Source organism: Sinohyriopsis cumingii, chromosome 2, assembly GCF_028554795.1.
Source record: "Sinohyriopsis cumingii isolate HCF-2022 chromosome 2, ASM2855479v2, whole genome shotgun sequence".
In the NCBI taxonomy this organism is placed as follows: domain Eukaryota; kingdom Metazoa; phylum Mollusca; class Bivalvia; order Unionida; family Unionidae; genus Sinohyriopsis; species Sinohyriopsis cumingii.
Genome location: NC_142962.1, coordinates 97874014 through 97897629, shown reverse-complemented (window position 1 = coordinate 97897629; position 23616 = coordinate 97874014). Strand labels below are relative to the sequence as shown.

Genomic DNA, 23616 nt, shown 5'->3' with positions numbered 1-23616 from the left:
ATATATTCAGAATTCCGTAAGATGGATTTCTTTTCCGAAAATGGATAATTAGGTCTAAAAGACTATGATAATATACATCTATCAGGTAAAATGGAATTGAATTAAATTGCATCAGTCGAGTGAAATGGAATGTATGGCAGTAGGATTTACATAAATTTCCATCTATCAGATGAAATTGAATATATAGATGTGGGATTGAATTAAACTACCATCGACCAGGTGAAATGGAATAGATGGCAATGGGATTTATTACATTTATTCTGCCAAAAGAAACCAGGGTTCTTTTTTACCACTGAGTAAGTCGTGTTTGTACTACTGGGAACATTTCACAATTGTAATACCATCGTGCAAGTTCACAGAAAAGATATAGCTTAAACGAAATTTAATTGAGAAGCCCAACACACAGTCATAGACAAGATAAAAAATGACGTTTTTCAAATATATTTGTCTAAGTCGATAGTATATAAAGTGTGTCACATTTTTAACACATTCATCCACGCTATCCGTGCTTGCAATCATTTTGTGTCACGGGCGGGGGGAGGGGCTCATTCTGTTACAGAAAATACGCAGTGTTTGATTTTAGTAGGTAATGGCTTAATTAGACTGGTTATCAGAAGACACTCCAGACTGTATATTATTAGATAGTTGCAGAAGCAAATTACAGGAGTGTTTTCTGTAAGGTGTCGAAATCATTGCTTCCAAATTATTGCATATTTAGCCACTTTAAGGAAGCATAATGCCTCTTTTTGAGGGCTTAAGCTACACTGGTGATAAAAATGTAGTTATTATTGATATTGGAGCAGCATACTCAAAGTAAATATCTCTGTCGGTGTATATGAATATATTATCAATTAAGTACATCGAATATTTGTGACAACACGAAAATAACCTTATCGGTTTCTGTGTATATTTATAGTACAGATAGTTGTTTTAGTTATTTCGTGTGGTCAGATGTGTGTGTGTGTGTGTGTGTGCCTACGCACATACATGCATACACACGTTTGAAATATATGTGCATATTGCAGTCTTTCCAGCATCCCAGCTTTTCCCTTGTGTACTATTTTCCACAATGGCCCTATTAAAATTTTATGTTCAAAATTGATTACAATTGCATGAACATTAGTGAATTCAGGTATGATCTCTGCGATGTGGAGCTGGATGTTTAAGATTAATATGTCCACTTTGGGCATTTCACCATGTACAACTCTCCTTCAATAATTTGTGCCAGGATAACTTGCAAACCCACTTTTAATGCATGTTCAAGCACGGACCTCATTTTTTTCCATTAGAGAATGCCAAAGGAGTTATCCCCTGCAATGCTTAGGCCCAGGGCTGGCAACTTAAAACAAATAACCAGCCTAGACTGAATTCCACAAGCCAAGACTCCAATTTTATATGCTTGAAATTTCTCCTTTTTTTAATATTATTTGTCACACAGTGATGCAAACACTACAAATTCAAATATAAATTCATTAAGGGGTTTGAAGGTAATGCAAGTGTTATTAGTGTTCATCACTACATTCACTAGAGACTGGATGTTCCTGGTGTTTAAACTTCACTGCTGGATTCTCTAAGCAAATCCTGAATTATTTTGATCTGATTTTCATTGTACCTCCCATATCTTTCGCTATCCCTTCTTTTAATAAAGTTTTATGCTGTGACATCACCCTGGCTGACTTTGAAAAGCATAATTGTGGAAAAAAGGCATCATTTTGAATATTGAAAATGAGGTCTCTTCATTTATGTAGACATCTTTTGGCAGAGGAAAATCTCTGCTGATTGATTCTTTAAGTCATTCTTACACATGAATCCTGTATATAATGAATCCTACAAGACCAATATACTTTGTTTTTAAAAATGTGTTCAGTCTGATGTTATAAATGGGGTCCACTGTACCTACTAATTACTGAGGGCTAAAATGACTGAAGTGGAGCAAAATTTCACTTTATCTGATTGACTGCCCTGTTTTACTACCTGCTCTTTTCAGACATACATGCAATATTCCCAGAGAGTGTTGGGGAGTTTTTGAGACTCTAAAAGTGTTTTGAGATCCCAAGGGGATCAGTGTATGTGACCCAAAAATGTCATATCCAGTTGAGAACAAGATAACTTCTGATATAAGCCTATACAAAATGAAATCTGAATAAAAGAAAATAACTTGTCTCTCTTGTTCAAAGTATTTAATATCAGTGCTAAAATTTCTGATAGCCCAACGCCAGGGCCCCCACTAATTTCAGATCAGGCCCATCATGTATTTTAAGAGAGGTGCCCATTGTGCTTGCTGATAAAAAATATTTAAATTTGCCACAGAAAACTTTGATCACCCTGATGAAGGGTGGAAATGTATTTTCAAGGTATAGACATACCTGCCATAACATGGCACAATTTGATTAAAATCGGATAATCACTTTCCTGTGTGAAGTGGATATTGGATTTTAATCAGATTGTAACACATTACTTCATGCTAAAACATGATATTGTAATCCCCCCCCCAACACATTTTGAGAAATTACAGTTTTCAGTAATCTTCAAAAATAAATAAAAAAGCACCCTTTCATGTGGCATGTATAAATGGTAAACAGTCATGATTGGAGCAGATGTAAAACTGTCCTTTGGGTAATTGAAATAGCCACAATAAAAAGGCAACCAGGTCAGGTACAACCCACAATTTCACATAATTAATTGGCTGACAATAGCTAGTGAGAAATGTTTGAAGACTGCAGTGGGTGAGCCCATTCTGCTAATTTGCATAGGTATGATAATGGTGTGGAACAACCCAAATTAGATAAATCAAAGAGATGTTATAATGTGTAGGAGAAGAAAAGTTGTTGCATATGATTGCCTGTCAGTTATAATGTTTCAGCCATATGTATTAGAGATAAGTTTGTGAACAGTGGCGATGTTTCTTTGAAGTAAGATTTTACTGCATACATAAAACACAAAGCATGATCATTTGAATTGTCAGAATAGTTTTTAAGCATGATTCCTTTTTGAAGCTGATTTAGACAGCAATTAATTTTCACCAAAAAAGTGAGGTCAGAAATCCTAGTTGACAGGAGTTTTACCAACAAAAAAATTGGGTGGGTGGGTGGTCTAAAATAAAATTGTTAGCACTGAATACACTTTCAAATAAAAATAGTTGGTAGACTTAGTATTGTCATATATCATCACTATACATATCCACATAGTACAAACCCATAATCACAACCACACTGACATTAAATAAAAACATACAACAGGTTTCTCACTTTAAAATTCATTGTATGATAAAATATAGGCTTAATTAGATGCAGTCTTTGCTGTTCTCAGTAGGAGGTTTGAAGGTAATGCAGGTGTCATTAGTGTTCATCACTACACTCACTAGAGACTGGCTGGTATTTGTGCTAAAACTTCTCTGCTGATTCTTTTAGTTAGCATCGTCAAAACTGTATCAGTTGCACACTTGTCATGAGATATGCTAATTTTTATTGAAAAATGAATATGCATCACATTTAGGACTGACCATTTCATTGAGGAAAGGTGGGGGCATAATATTTTAAAGTTTAGTGGAGGATTTACAGGTAATACAACAGTAATAAACACCTCTGCCCAGTATGGGTAGTAATGCTTTATCAACACAGATCAACTGTAAAAACATGAGTGTTCGCTTATTATTGTCTTTAAATCTGTTTTGTGGCTAAAATCGTGAGGAAAAGAATGGATCCAGTAATATTTAGACTTGAATAAGATTAAGATAATGAATAACAATGAAGATAACTACTGTTTTTATCATATGTTTTCGGACATGATATTTTTTGGGGAAATATAATATTTAAATTCCTTGTAAGTTTTCAGATGTTGCTCTGCTATAATTTTTTACAATTTATGTTTTCAGACAAAATCTAAGAAGATCTGCTGCATTGTTTTAATGTAAAATTCACTGTGTGTTTGCTGTTAATTTAACTGATACAAAGATCGCCAGTTATTTAATGTGGTCATGAACTTCCATGAACTATTTAAAATTTTTAATCATATGTATGTATGTATATATGTATGTATGTATGTATATATGTATGTATGTATGTATGTATGTATGTATGTATGCAGATAGATTGATAGATAAACATTTTTATATTAAGCCATACACAGTAAATAGCAGTATCAGAGAATGAAAAGAAATATGATTTAATGCTGTAATATATTTAAATATATTATTCAGTATCAAGTAGCTTTTTTTAGGTCCTCGGGCAAAAAGCCCTCAAATTCTATATAACTATCATCATCCATATTGTTTAATTGTTTGTCATTTCTGATCAGCGCGTTTTCACTTTTGCTCAGATTGACACAGACGCCGCACACCTTGAAAGATTTCATTATCATTGTGCGCTTTTCCTTCAATGTGTCCATGGCATTTACAACCCAGTCCAACACAGTCTGTTTACTGGCTGTCTTGATCCGTCCATTGCTGCTTTCATCAGATGATTTTAATGCATTCATAGCAACTTTGATGTATTCCATCCAGCTGCGGTGGAGGTAGCTCTTGACAGGTGTATTGATGCTCACATCAAGAGGTTGCAACTCTGATGTGCAGCCTCCTGGTATTATTGCTGACACATTTCCGCGCCGCAACTGTTTCTTCACGTCATCAGTGATGTGAGCCCGGAACAGATTCATAACTAATAGTGATCGCTCTCTTCTGTTGAATGTAAAATACATTTCTACAATCCATTGCAGCATTAGCATTTCATCCATCCATGCTTTCTCTCGAACTGCGATAATCTACTCTTTTTGGTGCCTTCAGATCTAGTTGTCTCTTTCCCTTGAAAATAATCCTTGGGGGTAATACGTTACCATAACCTGCAATGGCTAAAATGACAGTAATGTGTCTCTTCTCTGCTCCACTTGTACGAATCAGAATGCTTTTTGTTCCTTCTTTGTCCACTATTTTCCCTGGCACAAGATCAAAGTACATCAGTGTCTCGTCCATGTTAATAATAAACTTATCATCAAACTTGTCCTTCTCACGTCTATCCATCACAAACTTGTGGAATGAAGCAATCTTTTCTTCCAAACCCTTGGGTAAGTGTTGAGCAAGAGAGATCCTGCTTCTGAGCACAAACCCATGTCTTTTCATGAAACTCTTTCCCCAGGAACGACTGGCATGGAATTTGCTCTCCGGAAATTCTGTTGAGACAAGCTCCTTGGCATATATACATATTCCCTCAACACTGACTGGAATTTGTAAGTCACACTGAGTGAGCACGCATTGAGCTATCTTATCCATAACTTGTCCATATGAAATGGGTTGTCCACACTTAGGCAAATGTCCATTCAAGTTCAGATCTGCAGAAAAGTCAGTTTTCATCCAGGTACTCGCCATGGATTTTGGAATCTTGAATTTTTCCGCTATAGGTCTAATTCCCAGATGTTTTGCATTGTTAATGATATCCTGCTTTTGTTTTAATGTATAATGTTTATAGTGACCACGTACAGAATCGGGTGGAGCACTCTCAGGTTCAAGGTAATCAGACTCGTCATCAAGAGCAGCTTTCTTCATAGGCAGTTCTTTTTGTGATGCATCCTCAGAATCATTAATTTGAGGTCACTTCTGTGGAAGGCCTACTGGCCTCTTTGGAGATGATTTCGGCAAGGGAGAGTCCCTCATAAACAATGCCTCCTCGCATATATTTATCCATCAGAATTATTACAGTACTAACAATATTATGTTTCACAATGACAGCTATCCAAACTTTTGATAGTGGTGGCTATTTTATTTATACTTTGTATTTTAATAGCTTGATTCGGCTAACAAAAATATGATTGGTTGTCAGTGTAGACATTGTTACACATGAAACCACTTCAAACAGGTGTGACAGTTATGGCTTTGATTAGAAACCATGACCCCAGCTTTATATCATTAAACAATACATCAGAGAATCAGTATGGATTTGTAAAATTCATTGGTATTGTGCAACAAAATAAACCCCTTATCCCTGAGACATTATATACGAAGGTTTAAACATAGTTATTGTTCTAGAGGTAATAAACCTCTTTGTAGACGATAAATATTGATTGTAGGTGCTAAATGTTCGGTACATCATGTGCTTTTTTAATGAAATCCAGATGGCTGCATTTTATTTCTGAAAACACTTGTCAAAGAAATCCCACAAGTTATAGCATGAACACACCTAGACACCTTGAAATCTCCAACATGCATCAAAACAATGTTTGAGCAGTTGATTGTTTCGAGTCGGCAAGCTCTGCTGATTTTGAAGATACCCTCGGGTAGGTGGGAAAAAAAGAAGAGAGAACCACAACAAATAGATCACCTTTATTTTTAAAAAATACCAACATATTAATCATGCCAACTCGTATATAGCAACTTGCTTGTTAATTTTACCCTTTCTGTGTGTGCATACAACACTCACCGTATATGGAGCCTCTTATCCTTGGTGCTCTAAGTTTAGCCATCATACATGTTCTGGTATTTCTACTCTCAATAATAAAATGTTTCTGTCATAAATATCTTAAGAATTATAATTCCAAAATCTTCTTTATTTAGTTTGTATTAATATCTTAATTACACAGAAATATAGCTTGCATGCATTTGTAATGTAGATTTTAATGATCACTGATTAGCAGAGAGTTAAACTGTGGATTGCAAGATTACTAATATGGCGGTTCTTTTGGAAAATACCCACACAGTCGTGGCTCTAATACATGTATGGCTGTGTTTTTTGGTGGATGGACATGTATCAAATAGACAAAATAGGCAAGTAATGCATGTTTTTCATTCATTATCCTTTCCGTGGTGCTAGACAAAATACTTGTTTTAGTTCATGGCAGGACGTCGTCATGTGAGCTAACGGTAACTTCATTACAGACATTGGGGGGCGGGAATCCATCTTCACCTGTATGTTTTGGACACCTAATTAAAGAATTTAATATGTATTCGGATGACAAAAATAGTAATTATTTGTTGAAGTCCGAAAACATATGGTAAATTTTGTAATCTGAATGTTTAATTCAGCGTATTGAATATGTTACATACAGGTGGTGCTCTTATTTTGACAGATAGTATACACACAGGAATGATGTACGTCAGTATGCTGTTTGCAGTATGTGCAAAGAATTAAATCCAACCCCATCTACTTTGCACATCAAAAAGTAAAACTGCATCAGCCAATTCTGAAATTTAATTTTGCTGGTATTTGCTTGATTTGCTGATCGCTCATTGCTTCCTGAATCACCTTCAGTTGAACACTATTCTGACAACTGAAATAATCATGTTTTGCATTTTATATGTGGAGTAAAATCCAGAGAAATTTTGCTGCTGTTCACAAATTTGTCAATTAGGTCCTCCCACAAAATTTGTGTTTTCTATTGCACTGGTTTTAACATTAGGTAGGCAGGTCTTTTTTTGTTATTATATATATTTAATGTGATTTTTGTGTGTTTCTTTTTTTCTTTTAACCATGGGGGGAAAAAGTGCTAATGTCATCAGTGAGAAACAAGGATGGTCGGCCAACCTGGAAACCTGTGCCTAGTGTTTAATATAGATGTCTTAAACATTCTCATTTAAGAAAATAATACATAATAACTTTTGTCATTGACCCATGCAAATTAACACAGTGGGCTCACCACTGCAGTCTTCAAACACATCGTATGATGGCTATTGTCAGCCAATTAAGTAATATGTGAAATGATGTTTATATTGGACCTCTTTGCTTTTTAAACTGCCTCAAGGATAGTTTGGAAAGGGTCAAATAAATGATGCAACAGCTATAAAGGCTTTTTGTTTGAGATTGAAAAAGTATTAGAATATATTTTAAGACAATCTTTAATATAATTCTTTTAGTGCCAGTACAACATTCCAAGATAAACGTCTGTTTATCCGTATTTGATGATTTATTTTCAGATGTGGTCTAGCTGGAGAAAGTGGACCTCGTTGTATTATTCCATCAGAGGTCAAAGGCTCAGTAGATGGGAAGGTATATTTTGTGTAACTAGTAAACTTCTTAAGTCATTTTTTTTTCTGCATGAGGGCATTTATCCTGACTCCAAAGGCATGAAACATCTTAGTTCAGTATCACACTCGGTGTATATTGTGGATCACAAGTAACTTTGTTTAAAAATATGCTAGAATGATAAAAATTACATTTTTAAAAGAGGCCTAGATTTTCTCATGGTTTGTTTTAGCTCGATTTAGTTCACTTGGCGTATGTTGACTGTTTTCCATTAATTTCTATATACCGATATAGTAGCCCTGAAAAAATGTATATTGTAAAATACTGTGTAAATACAAGCATGACAAGACAGGATAGTGTCAAACTTTCTTATGTACTTATTTAATCTTATTTTGTCGAAATGGCATTTTACATGTTTCTGTAATTTTTGTATTTCCATAATGCACACCTAAATGGGAACCCTTTTTTTATTTATTTCATTCCAATTGTAAAAGTAAAAAGTAATCAGAAGAGGCTTCAGTATTTATCATATAAACTGGGGTAGGACAAAATAATACAATTTTTCCCCAGAACTTATCATGAAACTTTTTTCACCTAGGTCTTATGTCCCAAGACTTGAGAAACTGAATAAATTTGTGTTGAATTTGCGTGCTTCTTCCCAACTGCATGTTTCAATAAAATAGAATAGATAAACAAGACATTTATTGGATAATAAACTGAAAGAAACTAACCTTATGTCAGATAACACAAGGATTATTGTTCATACAGTTTTATCACCTTTTGCAACTTTGGACATAGCTAGTGCCAACACAGACATGGGTGGAAGTTGCATGTGAAAAAGCGTGCTGGTGGATGAGTGTGTGCACAGAGTCAATATTTGTGGGGGTGGGTGGGTCATAGGACCAAAATTGCAAGCTCACTCTCAATGGCCAACACTGTATATGAAAAAATGTTTCAAGGCCTAATAATCTTGATATATCTCTGTGCCATATTGATCTTGTTTTTTTCCATTGACTCAAAAAATGATGCATGTATTTTGGTTTATGTACTGTAATGTGGTGGACTGAGATTTAGGTATATCTTTTGGAATGGAGCCAATTCCACTAAGACTGAGATTTAGGTAGACCTTTTGGAGCGGATGGTTTATGTACTTTAAGGTGGTAGAATGAGATTTAGGTGGACCTTTTGGAATGGATGGTTTATGTACTATAATGTGGACTGAGATTTAGGTAGATATTTTGGAGTGGATGGTTTATGTATTGTAAGGTGGTGGACTGAGATTTAGGTAGATCTTTTGGGAGTGGATGATTTATGTACTGTAATGTGGAGGACTGAGATTTAGGTAGATCATTTGAAGCGAAGCCAATTACACTAGGTACACCCATTGTAATTCAGAAGCTAGCCATGACAAATGTTTTAATTCATTTTATTTTGTTCATCTGGGCTGTTCCAGTTAAATTTCCTCTATCTGTTTCCTCTACTAGCCACAAACAGCTAAAAAGTGAAAGATGTATACATGTCTTATTGCTTGCTTTTTGGTTCTTCATAGAAAAATAGTTACTGGTAACAGACTTTCACCCTTCTAAAGTAAATCAAAGCAGGGTAGTTTACATCACATCAAGTTTGCAGTCTCATGTTGCAACTTTCTAAGCTTCATAGGAAAGAGTTGCATTCAGCTCATGCAGGGAAATAGTGTAACACTTTTTTTTGTGGTTATTGCAGTGTAATGGTAAAAGACTTTAAGCTCAATAGTTATAACATTCTACCATAAAAATTGTGTTTTACATGCTTGCAGATGAAGAAAATTTGGGAATACAATACAGAAGAAGAACTTTATGACAACTTGAAAGACTTTTTGTTTGTACTTTATTTCAGGTAAGATGAAGCTTTGGTTCCATGAAATTACTCATTTTAAGACAGTACTATAATATGCAGTGTTCAATATTACCATGGGCCTAGTGCATATATATTTGTTATGGGACTCGTGCATTTGACACAGTGTTGGTCTTTTTGTTTAAATATGATATTTTAAATAGCATAACATGTATGCAACAAAAGTCTAACCATGTAAAATGAAATCTTTATGTCTTTATTTTTCTTTACTTTTCCTCTTTTGGAATAAGACATTGGTTTATATAGACATCACCTGCAAATCTGCCAGAAGTGAAAGTTGAAACATTATAAATTCCTGATGGGAGTTTGTTTTTGACCCAAGGGCTTAAGTCAGGACAATGCAGTCAGCAGCCAAGACACACATTTTCAACCCCTTGTGTACCTGGGACACCTTATTTTAATAGAGTTTCTTCTGTGTTTTTGTTGTAGTGTCCTCTAAAATATACTACTTAAAAGGTCGCACGTTTTCAGGCATTGGTTGGTTGTTTGCCCCCCCCCCCCCCCCCCCCCCCCGTTAGTACATGTGCAAATATCATAACAGGTGCTATGAAGAACCTACTTGCATTATGTAATTCCTCAGCAGTGTGACACCTAATTGCATGGTAGAGGATTATTGGGGATATGAAGTCATGTTGCTTCGTTTAGATCATATTAAAGACATACCACAATTTTGTTGAAGTTTCTGTATTTACTGCTGTCTTTATCTAAGTCTATTGTTGTCTGTTGATTGAGGAAGATGTAAACTTTGCCTTTGATTTAATAATGTCCAATGAGTTTTGTTTTGATAGTAAAAAAATTAAACATTTTGGTATTATGTCTGAGTGAACTGAGAGCTATTAATCAACCAATCCTTATCAGTTAAATTCAGTTAGACTGGTGTACATTCCCTGTTTTTGATATCAGGATTACTTTCAGTTACCTTTGAGTATCTAAAATGGTCATGAGTATGTGTTCTTTGCAATGTTTATTTGGAAAATGTAAACTAGTTCAGGATGCAAGGGAAGTCTTGGATGTAACTTCAGAATGAGGCTGGTAAAGTAAATGCTGGTCAGGGGTCAAAGTAAAGACAGTAGGGTTCAGATTGGATAGAGAAATTGCCTTGGCTAAGGAAGAAAGAGAATGATGTTGGAGATACAATTGACATTGTTCCTGTTATGTGGAGTGTGGAAAAATGAACTCTTTCATTACTGGAAGTACTAATATGCATTTTTTTTTGCATGAAGCCAAGTCATGTACATGCTGTGTGAGGGAGAATCACTCAGAAGAAAAAGGCAACATTGCTGATTCTGCTTGAAACAAAACATATCACAGGTTTTAGTCCTTATGAACAAATTCACAGTTTATTCAGCAATTAAAATTTAATTTATATTATGCTCTTTTGTTCTTATATTGCACAGAGATACTGGTGGAACTTGTTTGCTTATATGCATTATTTCTTTTACAGGCACTTATTAGTCAATCCCAAAGATAGACGCATGGTTGTGTGTGAATCTCTATTATGTCCTGCCACATTTAGACACACACTAGCCAGGGTACTCTTCAAACATTATGAGGTAAATTCACATTTAGTCACACACTTGCATGGGTACTCTTCAAGCATTATGAGGTAATTGCACATTTAGACACATACTAGCCAGGGTACTCTTCAAGCATTATAAGGTGAATGCACAGTTAGACACACTAGACAGGGTACTCTTAAAGCATTATGAGATAATTGCACATTTAGACACACCAACAAGGGTACTCTTAAAGCATTATAAGGTAAATGCACATTTAGACACACTAGCAAGGGTACTCTTCAAGCATTATGAGGTAATTGCACATTTAGACACATGCTAGCCAGGATATTCTTCAAGCATTATATGGTGAATGTACATTTAGACACACTAGACAGAGTACTCTTAAAGCATTATAAATTAAATGCACATTTAGACACACTAGACAGGGTACTCTTAAAGCATTATGAGGTAAATGTACATTTAGACACACACTAACCAGGGTACTCTTAACCCCTATGGTGCTATATTGTTTTGTAGTACGAGATCCCTCAGTGGTGAATTGTCTTAGAAAAAACAAGAAAACTGCTTAGTTTTTAAATTGCATGCATTTCAATAAATATACACAATAGATACACAAACCCTATATGAAAAATGATGGTGGATGTCTAAACTTTAGGATTAGCATCAAGGCACATGTTTAAGTTTAACATATTTGCATGTACAGGTGCAAATACAGGTAAAATGACAAGTTACAAGTATATTTCATGTGTATTTTTTTATATTTGGAAAAGTTCAAATATATCTAAGAAATATTATACATTCTTTAGTAGTTCAACCATGTACATGTAATGACTGTTACAATGTTATATCTAACTTGTGAAAATCACAGGTAAAGAAAAGGTAACAGTTTGTAAACATCCAGTCCCTGAATCTCAGAGGTATGCTTAGACCCCCAGAGTCAGTAATAAATGTTCATGAAAATTTTCACTTGTTATTTATTCTAATATCATCAAAACTGAGGTTCATATCTGGTGAATAAACCTAAGCAAATGCTTTATTTTTTTCAATCATTGGGTGGATCTTGTGTAAATGGTCACCTTGATTGTTCTCATTGTCTGCCAGGTGTAAATTGCTTAGAATAGCTAGAAATCTATCCCAAACTCATTTTCTGTTGTTGAAGTATGGGGCTGATATCACATCATCAGTAGCCAAGTAGGAATCGAGATCAGATTTATGTGCCAAACCCATTGCTATAATCGATGTGAAAAAGAGTTTTAGCTGCTCGGGTGTGACAGGCTGCCATTTCTTCTGTTCTCCTTCAAGTCTGCCCCAAGAACTCTCTGATCTGCATAACGATTTGTTTGATCTACTATCATATACAATAACTCGTCATCAGAAAAGTCTCAAATTGTCCATAGGTCCATTATTCGCCATCTCGACATTTAATTTTGAATTATCAGTGAAGGGGGGGGGGGGCTGACAGGCATTCCATCTTTTCTTGTCAAGCCAGCATGTACATCAGACTCCAGTTCCACATAAATTCCTGGCTCAAAATCACTCATGGGTATTTCCATCAACACTTTGCCAGCTCCAGTAATTTCATCCTCCTCAAATCCTTCAAAATCATTGTCATCATCACTATCAGAAGCCAGTATTTGTTGCAAGAAATCACCATCATATTCAGCGTCAGCCATTTTAATTGTTTCCAGGTACTACGTGCTCAAAAGTGAGTATTTGTAAAACTTCTTTGCAAAATGCATAGTAAAGTACAACAGAATGCTTGGTCTGGGTCTCTATAAACCAATCAAATATAGTTTTACAAGCAGTCATGGCTAGTTGAAGTAATAGGATGTGTATATTGTTGCTTACCTGGAAAATGACTTAAGTTGCAATAAGCACTATAAGACATCGACCGACAGCGCGACATTAGTCGCGACTAGCACTTTAAGTGTTAAAGTGTTATGAGGTAGACATACTAGCCAGGGTGCTCTTAAAGCATTATGAGGTAATTGCAGATTTAGACACAAGGTCCAGTTGCAAACAGTTTAAACCCTGATCTGCTGTCGCATAATGTACCAGCAGATCATGGTCTCTGTTGTTTGTTCTACTGATTGGTTTTAAGAAACTGCATAGACTGATATCTGCCAGCACATTAAGTGACAATAGATCGTGATCTATGTAGTTTGCAGTTGAATCCAACTTCTCTGTGAGTTGATTCAAAAGTTCAGCATACCAGTATTTGCACATAACATTTTAGCAAATAATTGATCATCAATTTGTATTTCACATTCTTTATTTGAAAAATATGTAAATAAATTTAGCCTGTCACAAAATTCTTAAATTTGTTTTTAATTGTATAAATGACTGTAACTAATTTTCTAATTTCAGCAAAACACTTGTATGTTTCTACACATATACAAATTTAAGTTAAAGATAAAACCCACAAAATAAAATGATTAGAGAGTATCATATTTACTGTAATGATGCTAAATGTTTAAAAAATACTCGTATTTTGAAGATTATGGTAATGCAGCAGTGTCAACAATTTAAATCTTATTCCAGAAGAATCAGAGAGTTTCGAACTACTTTAGTTAACTAATGAAATGAACATATTGAGGATTGGTAACTAACTGTTTAGTCAACCTGTTATCACCCATTCCTTATTGTTTTGCAAATGAGGTTCCAAGGGCACTGTGAGGTTAAATGAGGTTCCAAGGGCACTGTGAGGTTAAATGAGGTTCCAAGGGCAGTCTGAGGTTGAAATTATTTTATTAAAGGTGACAGAGAAGTTAATTTATGGTACATATTTTATAAACTGCATTGTTCCTGTATTTCATTGTTAAAATAATTAGAAATAGATGTGTCCTTTTGTTACTAAAAGATATGACATTAGACTGTAGTAATTTATTTGGACTATTTGACAAAACCTTTGAACAAAGTGAGACATAAAAGAAGAATTTTGAATTCAGATATAACATTTGTACCATGGCTTTTGTAATGCCTTTTTGTTTGCAAGATACATAAATAAATTGTACCTTTATATACTCTAAGTGAAAAATGCATTGCTACAGTTTTTACCACAATAATTTCCTTCAATGAACCCATTTGAAAGTTTCAAATTGAAAATCAGTGTTAACTTAAAGTTCATCAAAAGATATCTTCTCATGGTCTTTGTCATTATGTATCATAAAATTACATAATTATATCAGAACTGAGGAGAAATATTGATATTTCTTTTGGTAATGATGAAATAAAAATAAAAAATCTACTTATAAAGGAAAGGTAGAAGTTACAAGTTGCTTTTTGACAGAATAATGTAGCAGCTAACTTCATCCTGTCACCTAGGTAGGCACTGCTAGGTTTCTAGCCCGAGTGCAATTTGACCCCAAAATTGTATCTTTGATCTTAAGTCTCAACTTGTCAAAAGGAAGGGGTAATATCTGGCAGCTATCTCCAATCCCATAGTTATATACTGTCTCTGGTTTAAAAAAAATAAGAACTTGTATTGGTGGTGGTAAGGAAGAATATAATAAGGGTTTCTAATCCCTTAGTTATATACTGTCTCGGGTTTAAAAAAAAATAAGAACATGTATTGGTGGTGGTAAGGAAGAATAGAATAAGAATAATAAAATAAAATCTGTGTAGTCCAATAGAGTTCACATACCATTGTATGGTATTTTTTATTATTAAAGAGTTAATTTTTTGCACTGTGATTGCTATTCTGCTTGACATATTGATACTTGATTATTCCTCTGTACTTTTTTCAGGTTGGTACAGTGATGTTTTCCCCAGGTCACTTGTTGTCCCTGTTGACTATTGGGTCAAGCATTGGACTTGTCATGGACATAGGATATCAAGAAGCACTTGTTGTACCTGTATCCTTAATAATAAAATAATAATAATAATAATAATAATATCACAGTGACATAAGATAAGAATTCTTTATTTCAGACTACAGAGTTCATACCTCTATAAAATTAAAATATAGATGTAAATTAAAAGCATTGTAAACAAAAAAGAACATACATATACATACAAATATACAGATACATCTGCAACAGTTGTTCCATGCATCGTTACGAATGAAATTAAATGGCACATTTAAAGAGTAATTTGTTCCATCTACTAATAATATGAGAATTTAAATGAATGTCATAGATCCAAAGAGATTTCAATATACAGTTCTTACTATTAGATATACTTGTCATCATTGAGAATACATACTTTCTCATTACTTCATCAAAACTGAATACATTATAATTTACAAACATGTTGGTGGCACTGTTCCACCTAGGAAGACCCAATATAAAACAAAGACTATTATTATAACCAATAACTAGCTTTCTTTTCATACATTCACTAAAGTTTGTCCACAGAGGAGCACAATACAAAGTGCAGCAGTAAGATTTGAATAATCAAATTTTGATATTCAATGAACAATTCTTAAATTTACGTAGATGCTTGTTTGTTTGAGTACAAAAATCGGTAATGTCTCATCATATCTTCATTATCTGACCAGTTGGATTTCAAAATGTGACTCAAATATGTATAACTCTTGACAGACATAACAGGGGGAGTAGATGATAATTTGAAAGAAATTGGCTGAAAGACCATGCATACTGATGTTTTTGTATTATAGATGATATCATTCTCAAATGCGTATTGTTCACATATCTTTCATAATTTCCATAAACCTGTGATAGAAGGACTTATCAGTGACATATCATCAGCAAAACTAAAATTTTTAAGAAACAACACATTTGGTGGCAGACATAACCCCACGTAACACTGACCGAGCTTACGATTTAACTCATCTATTTATATGTTAAATAACAAAGGGGAAAGAATACCCCCCTGCCTGACACCATTGTTACATGGAAAGCACTGGATAATACACTTCCCCATTGCACACAGTACAACTGTTTGCCATACCAGTTAACTAAAGTATGAACTATGTAGACAGGTATTTTAATATCAATCAATTTTTTAAAGAGTGTCCCGTGATTGACCCTATAAAATGCCTTGCTAGCATCTAAAAAGCATGCAAACACTGGGCTGCCATGTTCTACATAAAAGCTGACAGTTTCCTTAAAGGCATGTATGTATAAATCTGTTGAATACTGCTTTTAAAAACCAAACTGATTATCGGAGATTGTGACTTCACATCTTTGCAGTATGATGCATTCAAATATTTTTGAAATAATAGTCATAAAAGCTATAGGTCTGTAGTTATTTTTGTCCACGAGGTTACCAGTTTTACTCTTTAGTAGCAGTATAATTGTAACTTGTGAAATCATGTGGTACAAATGTTATGCACAAACATACAATTAAGTAAAATCATCAAAGCACATGAAGTCTAGTATCTGAAAATTTAAAATGTTCCACAAATAAAAAGTCTGATCCTGGACATTTACCACCTTTTTATCTTGTTATTGCACTTTGGATCTCAGATAATAAATTCATATGTTTTCATTCATTATGATCCTGCATTAAAATGATTTTTCACAGTTGTAGTAAAATTAAAGAATATTGTTCCAGTCCATATGATTATTTTACCTTCATATTTATAGAGGTTCAGTTTTGCCACAATTATATTGTCTCAGCATTCAGAGTTAGGTGAAATCATTCACAAATATAAGTCTTTTGCGCTTGCATCATTAATTTATTTCAGGATTATTTCTCTAATTTCAGACCGCTCTGGTGGCCTAGTGGTTAGAGCGTCCACCTCAGATGCAGGAGGTCGTGGGTTCGATCCTCGGCCGAGTCATACCAAAGACTTACAAAAATGGTACTGACAGCTGCCTCACTTGGTGCTCAGCATTAAGAGATTAGTGTTAGGACTGGTCAGCCTGGTGTCAGGATAATATGACTGGTTGGGACATCATACTACATGTCTGCAGCATGATGCCCCAGTGCTAGACATCACTATAAACTGCCACACTGCAGATATCGTAGCAATATGACTGAAATTTTTTTAAAGCTACATTAAAAATCCAAATCACACTCTCTGATTTCAGAGACTTTTCTTGGTCATATGATTTATAGAAATCACGATTGCCATCCACAAATTGTTAATCAGAAACTATTATTGTAATCTTTTTTTCACAGTGCATAAACAGTAAAAACAACAAAAGAGCATGAATTACTTCTAAAACTTAACAAATTCGACAAAATTGCAGATGCTTTTATAGAAATAGCATACAACTTGTGAAAGTGAATAACGTAAAAGTTTCTTGTCATACATGGATATTCTCTTTGGGACTTTAATGCTTGGATGACACTGTTTAAGATGATTATTTCAACTTATATGGCTCCAATTTTACCAAACTCTCGGAATTTCTTCCACAATAGGATATCCATGGCAGCCAGTATAATTGGTAGAGGATGAACCCGTGAAACCACCAACTCACTGAAAGCTAGTGGCCAGCTTTCTCATGCACCCACATTGGCAGATAAAAGAATGCAAAAAATATCTTAACTTGGAAAACAAGGCCAAAATCACTCCAGTCTGAATTTATTTTCAGTATCTTAATGTTTATATTTGACAGAATGAAAGTAGAGGTGATTGATTGCCCTCTGATTACATGACATTTTCCTATCAATAGTGACACATAAATGTAATGATGAGCGTGACTGTTATTTTCTCCAGTGATTGTTGCAGATGGAATTCAAGCATTGGGTTTCGTTGTTAAAATAGTACATATTTAAAATGTCTAAAGGCATGTTAGATCTACATTTAGTTCCTATTGAAATTTGATATGTTTGTTTGACATTACAGGGAATTCCAGAATTAATTATTCTTGAGGTGATGTCTGTTACAGTACTGGTTGATATGATTTCACTTCAGTGAATTATCACTGTGATTACCCTCTTTAACTTAAGGGAATTAAAATCAGGATGCTGTAGATAATTCTGAGAAACATTTAAATATTTTCCTTCAGAAATTTATATAAAAGTATATTACTTCAGTAACATTGAGTTGCTACTACACCATCTCACTTCACTTTCATTACAAGTCCAACTTGGATTCTACCATCACTTTGTTACTCTAACCTTCAGCTCTGTAGGTTAATGCTTGCCTTCACCTAATTCACTGCCCCAACTTAAGTAACTCTTGTCCTACACTTCTATGCCTTAAATACTAAGTGCTGTAGAGCATTTCAAATTTATATTTTTAATGGTTTCATAGAAAGATGGAGAAGATGCGTTTATTTCTGAAGCTTCCATGCACCTTAACCCCGACCCCCAGTAGTTGACCATTGGCTTTTCTGGTTTAACAGAAGTCCAATGTGAAATCTACTGTTTATGTTTTTATAATTGAATTGAAGTTCATTAATTACACATTCATCTGTTCATTGTTTATTTTATATGGTCTGGTATAAATCTTTTTAACCAAAAGTTAGAAGTACCAAGCAAACATCTTGTGGCAGTATTTGAAATAAATAAGATTTTAAACTAATAAACTAGAGTTTTGTTTCCCATGTTGTATATTAGAAAATGCATGCTAATTGCAAATCTAATGTTGTTCATGCATGAAGATATTATTTTCATCTGATTTATTCCTAATGATGACATGTGCATCTCTAATGACATAGAATTGGTTATAAAGGTTATAACGACAGGTTATTTGAATTGCCTCATCCCATACTTATTGCATTTCATTGATATTTTTAATGTATTGATATTAACCACTAACCGTGAGTCTAAATTAATACCTTACACATAAATATAAAACAATAAAACCTGATATTTTTTTAATGAGAGTCCTTAACAGCTTAATAGGTTTATGAAGGTATCCCTATCCTCAAGGCCATGCAGTGCATTCCTAGTGCCTCAAAGGCTATCCACAGGTACGTATTGGGGGTATTAGCTACTTGGTACTTAATAGCTTGTTCTTTATTGGAAATATGTAATTCTGCCAGTCTATACAAGCATGTGTGTATGTACGACTGTATCCTTGCATTCATTTCAGACCTCTTGTGGCCTATGTGGTTAGAGCATCTTTTGATAACAAGTCCTTAATATGAAATAATGTGTTTATTCATTGAACCTAATATAAGTTTCGGCTGTGTTGTAATTTGTTTAATATTTATTTGCAATCACTTAAGGGCTCCATGCTTTTGGATGATTGGGACAAAATAGTTGCTGTAGAGTCATTTTACCCAAACACACCCAGAATGTAAAGTTGTATTGATTTGAGACATTGTCCATTTTTGTTTGAATACAGTGTAGTAATAAAGGAAAACATTGATCTTTTATAATCAGAGAGGAAGGTGGAAATACAGAAAAACAAATTTTATATTCTGTAGTCAATTTTCTTATTGTTGATAATTTGATGGTTATAAATACCATTGCTTTCTACAGAATTCCTAGCCACAAAAAAATTCACACATGATCAAAGAAAAACAACTGAAGAAGCAAATTTGTGTATCCCAATCTAAAGCAAATTATGACTCTGGGGTTGGGGGAGGGGTATATCCAAGTCTATAAATAACAAAAACTAATCATTGTATTCAGTATTTTGATCATACGGAAATGAGGCATTCTGGTATGGAAACAGTTGTCAATGTTCAACTGTCACTGATTTTCAGGGTTGACGTTTTATGTTATACAGCAACTGTAGTGAAGCAATATAAGAAAAGTGTTGCTATTTTTTTAATAGTAAAATTATATTAGAATTTCATCAATATTTATTCACCTGAGGTGAAAATTTTCAAAAGCAGTAGTTTCAAGTGACTATTTTGAACTCTGTACACCTGCTTCTTCCTATTTTTTTTAATTTGGACCTGTTCTTTCTGGAGAGATGCAATTTCTTTTGGAGTCATGCATGGATTTTGACCTACTGATTGAATGCACTTAACAGTAATGCAAAGCTGAAGCGAATGAGGCTAGAGTTCTGGCAAGGGTGATTTAATAACTTTCAATTGATATATTTTAAAATAAAAATTCTGTAGCAGCTGGGGAGGCCCCAATTAATATAGCAGAATCATTTCTGTACTAAGAAATATGCCAACTATTGGGCAATTTTTAATTCAGAATCCCATGCTGAGGGTGTCCTTGATGGTGATAGCATTAAAGATACATTCCATAGTCAGATTACATTAAGAATAGATGTATAGACTGCGGACATTGTAGCAATATGACTGAAAAATTCTTAAAGCTACGTTAAAAATCTAAATCACACACATACCAGCTATAGACTGAATTAGACATGACATTTTTTTATTAAGATCAGTCCTTTTTATGTAGAAGTATATAAGTTTTAAGGGCTTTAGTCCAAATTAGAAACAACCCTTGGCAAAAAAAACCCACAAAATTTCTTTATACCAGCATATGCAGTTAAGCAGAGCAAAGTTAACATTTGTATTCTGTAAATTAAACTGAGTTACATGCAAGTTTATATGAATTTTGATTGTTATACTTATTTCTAGTGATACATCCTTTGGTTTGGGACATGGTTATCTGATTAATTCAGACACTTTGGGATATTCTCAAAATAGAAACGGTTTATTATTTTAAAAATGCAAATTTTGCAAATCAACATGGTTTGGTTTTCATTCAATTCAGTAAAGATCATAAGTGATTATTGAAAAAATTCAGTTTTTGTCACACAAAAAACCTGGGGAAAAACTGAACATTTTTGTTTCAGAAAGTGGGAGAACTCTGCTTATAATGAAGGCCATTATACATGTACTTTTACTGCTACATATTGAAGCGAGACCCATCACTATATCAGCCTTATAAAAGGAAATGATTTTTGATGAAGGGCACTTTAATGAGGAGGGGGTGTACATAAACTGTGGAATGGCTGGTGTCATATACATTCACTTGTAATTACAAATTGCTCATAATGGATGTTGTCATATACATTCACTTGTAACACTGGACAACAAATTTTTACAAAAGTCATGTTACTGAAATAAAATTAGTCAATTCTTATCAATTTTTATGTGCTGAACACGAATATGACAGTCAAATTGCAAAATTGGCTCTAGTTTTTTTGTAATCTGCAAGAAATTAATGTTTACATAACGAAATGCATTCCAATAGTAAAAGGTCAACTGTAATAGCCTACCTATAAAAAATCAAGTCATTGACTACATCTTAGATTTCTTCGCCTGTCTCTTGTACAGCTGTTCGGGAGCATCTCTGAGGAGTGTCCAGCAGTAGTCAGCCAGCATTGTAGTGGACCATTTTCCCTGGTATCTTTGTTCCATTGTTGCGATATCTTGATGAAAACGTTCGCCGTGTTCATCACTAACAATACCACAGTTGCTAGGAAAGAAATCCAAATGGGAATGAAGGAAGTGAATCTTTAGAGACATATTGCAGCCAAGTTTCTTATACTTCATCAACATGTCTTCTACTAGTTCCTTATAGTTTTCTGCCCTAACATTTCCGAGGAAGTTTGTAGAAACTAGGCGAAAAGCATTCCATGCTTGTTTCGCGTCACCTTCCAGCAAGTTGTTGAACCGGTCATCTTTGAAAAGCTCTCGAATCTGAGGACCCACAAAAACTCCCTCTTTAATCTTTGCTTCGCTGAGTCGAGGGAATTTTTCATGCAGGTATCGGAATGCTGGCAAAGTCCGGTCAATGGCTTTCACGAAGTTCTTCATCAAACCTAGTTTGATGTGAAGGGGTGGTAGCAAGATTTTCTGAGCCTCAACCAGAGCTGGGTGTTGGATATTCTTCTCTCCAATGGCTACATTCTGCCTGTGAGTCCATTCCTTCCTCATGTAGTGCATTTCCCTTGCTCGGCTATCCCACTCGCATAAGAAACACATGTATTTTGTATATCCTTGCTGCAGTCCCATTAAAAGGGCAACTACCTTCAAATCACCACAGAGGTGCCAGCTGTACTTGTTATACTCAATGGAATTCAGTAGCTGCCTTAAGTTATCGTATGTCTCTTTCATGTGGACAGCATACGCTACTGGAATAGATGGAAGAATGTTTCCATTGTGCAAAAGCACAGCCTTGAGACTCAGTTTCGAAGAGTCCACAAATAGTCTCCATTCTTGTGGGTCATGAGTGATTTTTAAAGCATTCATGAGGCCCTCAATATCGGAACAGAATATCAGATTACTTTCCTTTCTGAAGAAAGGCTCCAATTGCTGGTGGCGCTTTCGATATGCAGTAATTGTGACATCTTCTAGAAGATTCCATTGTTGGAGTCTTGATCCTAGCAATTCTGCCTTGTTCTTTGATAAGTCCAAATCACGAATCAGGTCATTTAGTTCTTCCTGTGTTATTCTGTGTGGGGTTGATGATGCACCACAGTGAAAATCTGGATCACTGCATGCTGATGGACCAGGAGAAGAACAGGTCGACTCACCTTTGTCTTCGTCAGATGAATCAAGAGAATATTCTGCTGGAGGTTCTGGAAAAGGAAGTCCCTCACCATGTGGAACTGGTCTCAATGCAGACGGAATGTTTGGGTAGACTATTCTCGACTTCTTTCGCTTCGTTATTCCACCGGAAAGAGGAGGAACCAAGCAGAAGTAACAGTCATTTAGGTGGTTGCTTGGCTCTCTCCACACCATTGGGACTGCAAACGGCATTGATGACCTTTTGCAATTCAACCACTGTGAAAGCTGTGTTGTACATGTAGCACAGCATATATGCGGAGCCCAAGGCTTGTCTTGGTCACCAACCTTGCATCCGAAGTAAAGATGATATGCCTTCTTCACTTGAGAATTGATACTTTTCTTCTGGTTGGCAAATGTCACTTCCCCACAAATATAGCAAAAATTGTCCGCGGTATTAACACACTTTCGAGGCATTACTGTTCTTTATTGTACGTAAATGGATAAAATAATAAGTTTTATGTAACAGTAGCTTGAACTGTCTCGCACAACGTCTAAAATATTTTAAATGCTGAACCTATCTGATTGGGCTTTATATAGTACACTGCTTACGTCAGCTTCAGCAGCCGCCTGGCATTAGTATAATAGGCCTACACATGTATAGTACACTGCTGACGTCAACTTACTTCAGCAGCCGCATGGCATTAGTATTGCATTGCATCAGAAAATGATGCAATCAACTGTGGATGATGTGAGCATGATGGTATTATGCAATGTTACATCATTATTCCGGATGTTGCTGCAGTCCTACTGGAGAAATTTACACAGTGAAACATAGAAAATGAGGTATATGAATATCTTCAAAACGAGAGCCAATACAAATTTTTCACGGTTATATTCGTGTTCGGCACACCAAAATACTACAGATTAGGGCCTTTTCAAGTCAGTAATGATTTCACTGTTGACCAGTGT

At 34.8% G+C, this 23616-nt stretch overlaps 1 protein-coding gene across 1 annotated transcript in view; it reads left to right on the top strand.

Annotated features, from left to right (window-relative positions):
• Positions 1–657: 657 nt before the first annotated feature.
• The window catches only part of LOC149805450 (actin-related protein 10-like), a 41925-nt gene continuing 18966 nt past the window's right edge, over positions 658–23616 (top strand). The window contains exons 1-6 of the mRNA XM_089950040.1: positions 658–813; positions 7898–7970; positions 9742–9821; positions 11284–11392; positions 15106–15213; positions 19121–19188. Coding sequence (XP_089806166.1) covers positions 737–813; positions 7898–7970; positions 9742–9821; positions 11284–11392; positions 15106–15213; positions 19121–19188 — 515 coding nt within the window. The 5' untranslated portion in view covers positions 658–736. The remainder of the gene's footprint in view (positions 814–7897; positions 7971–9741; positions 9822–11283; positions 11393–15105; positions 15214–19120; positions 19189–23616) is intronic.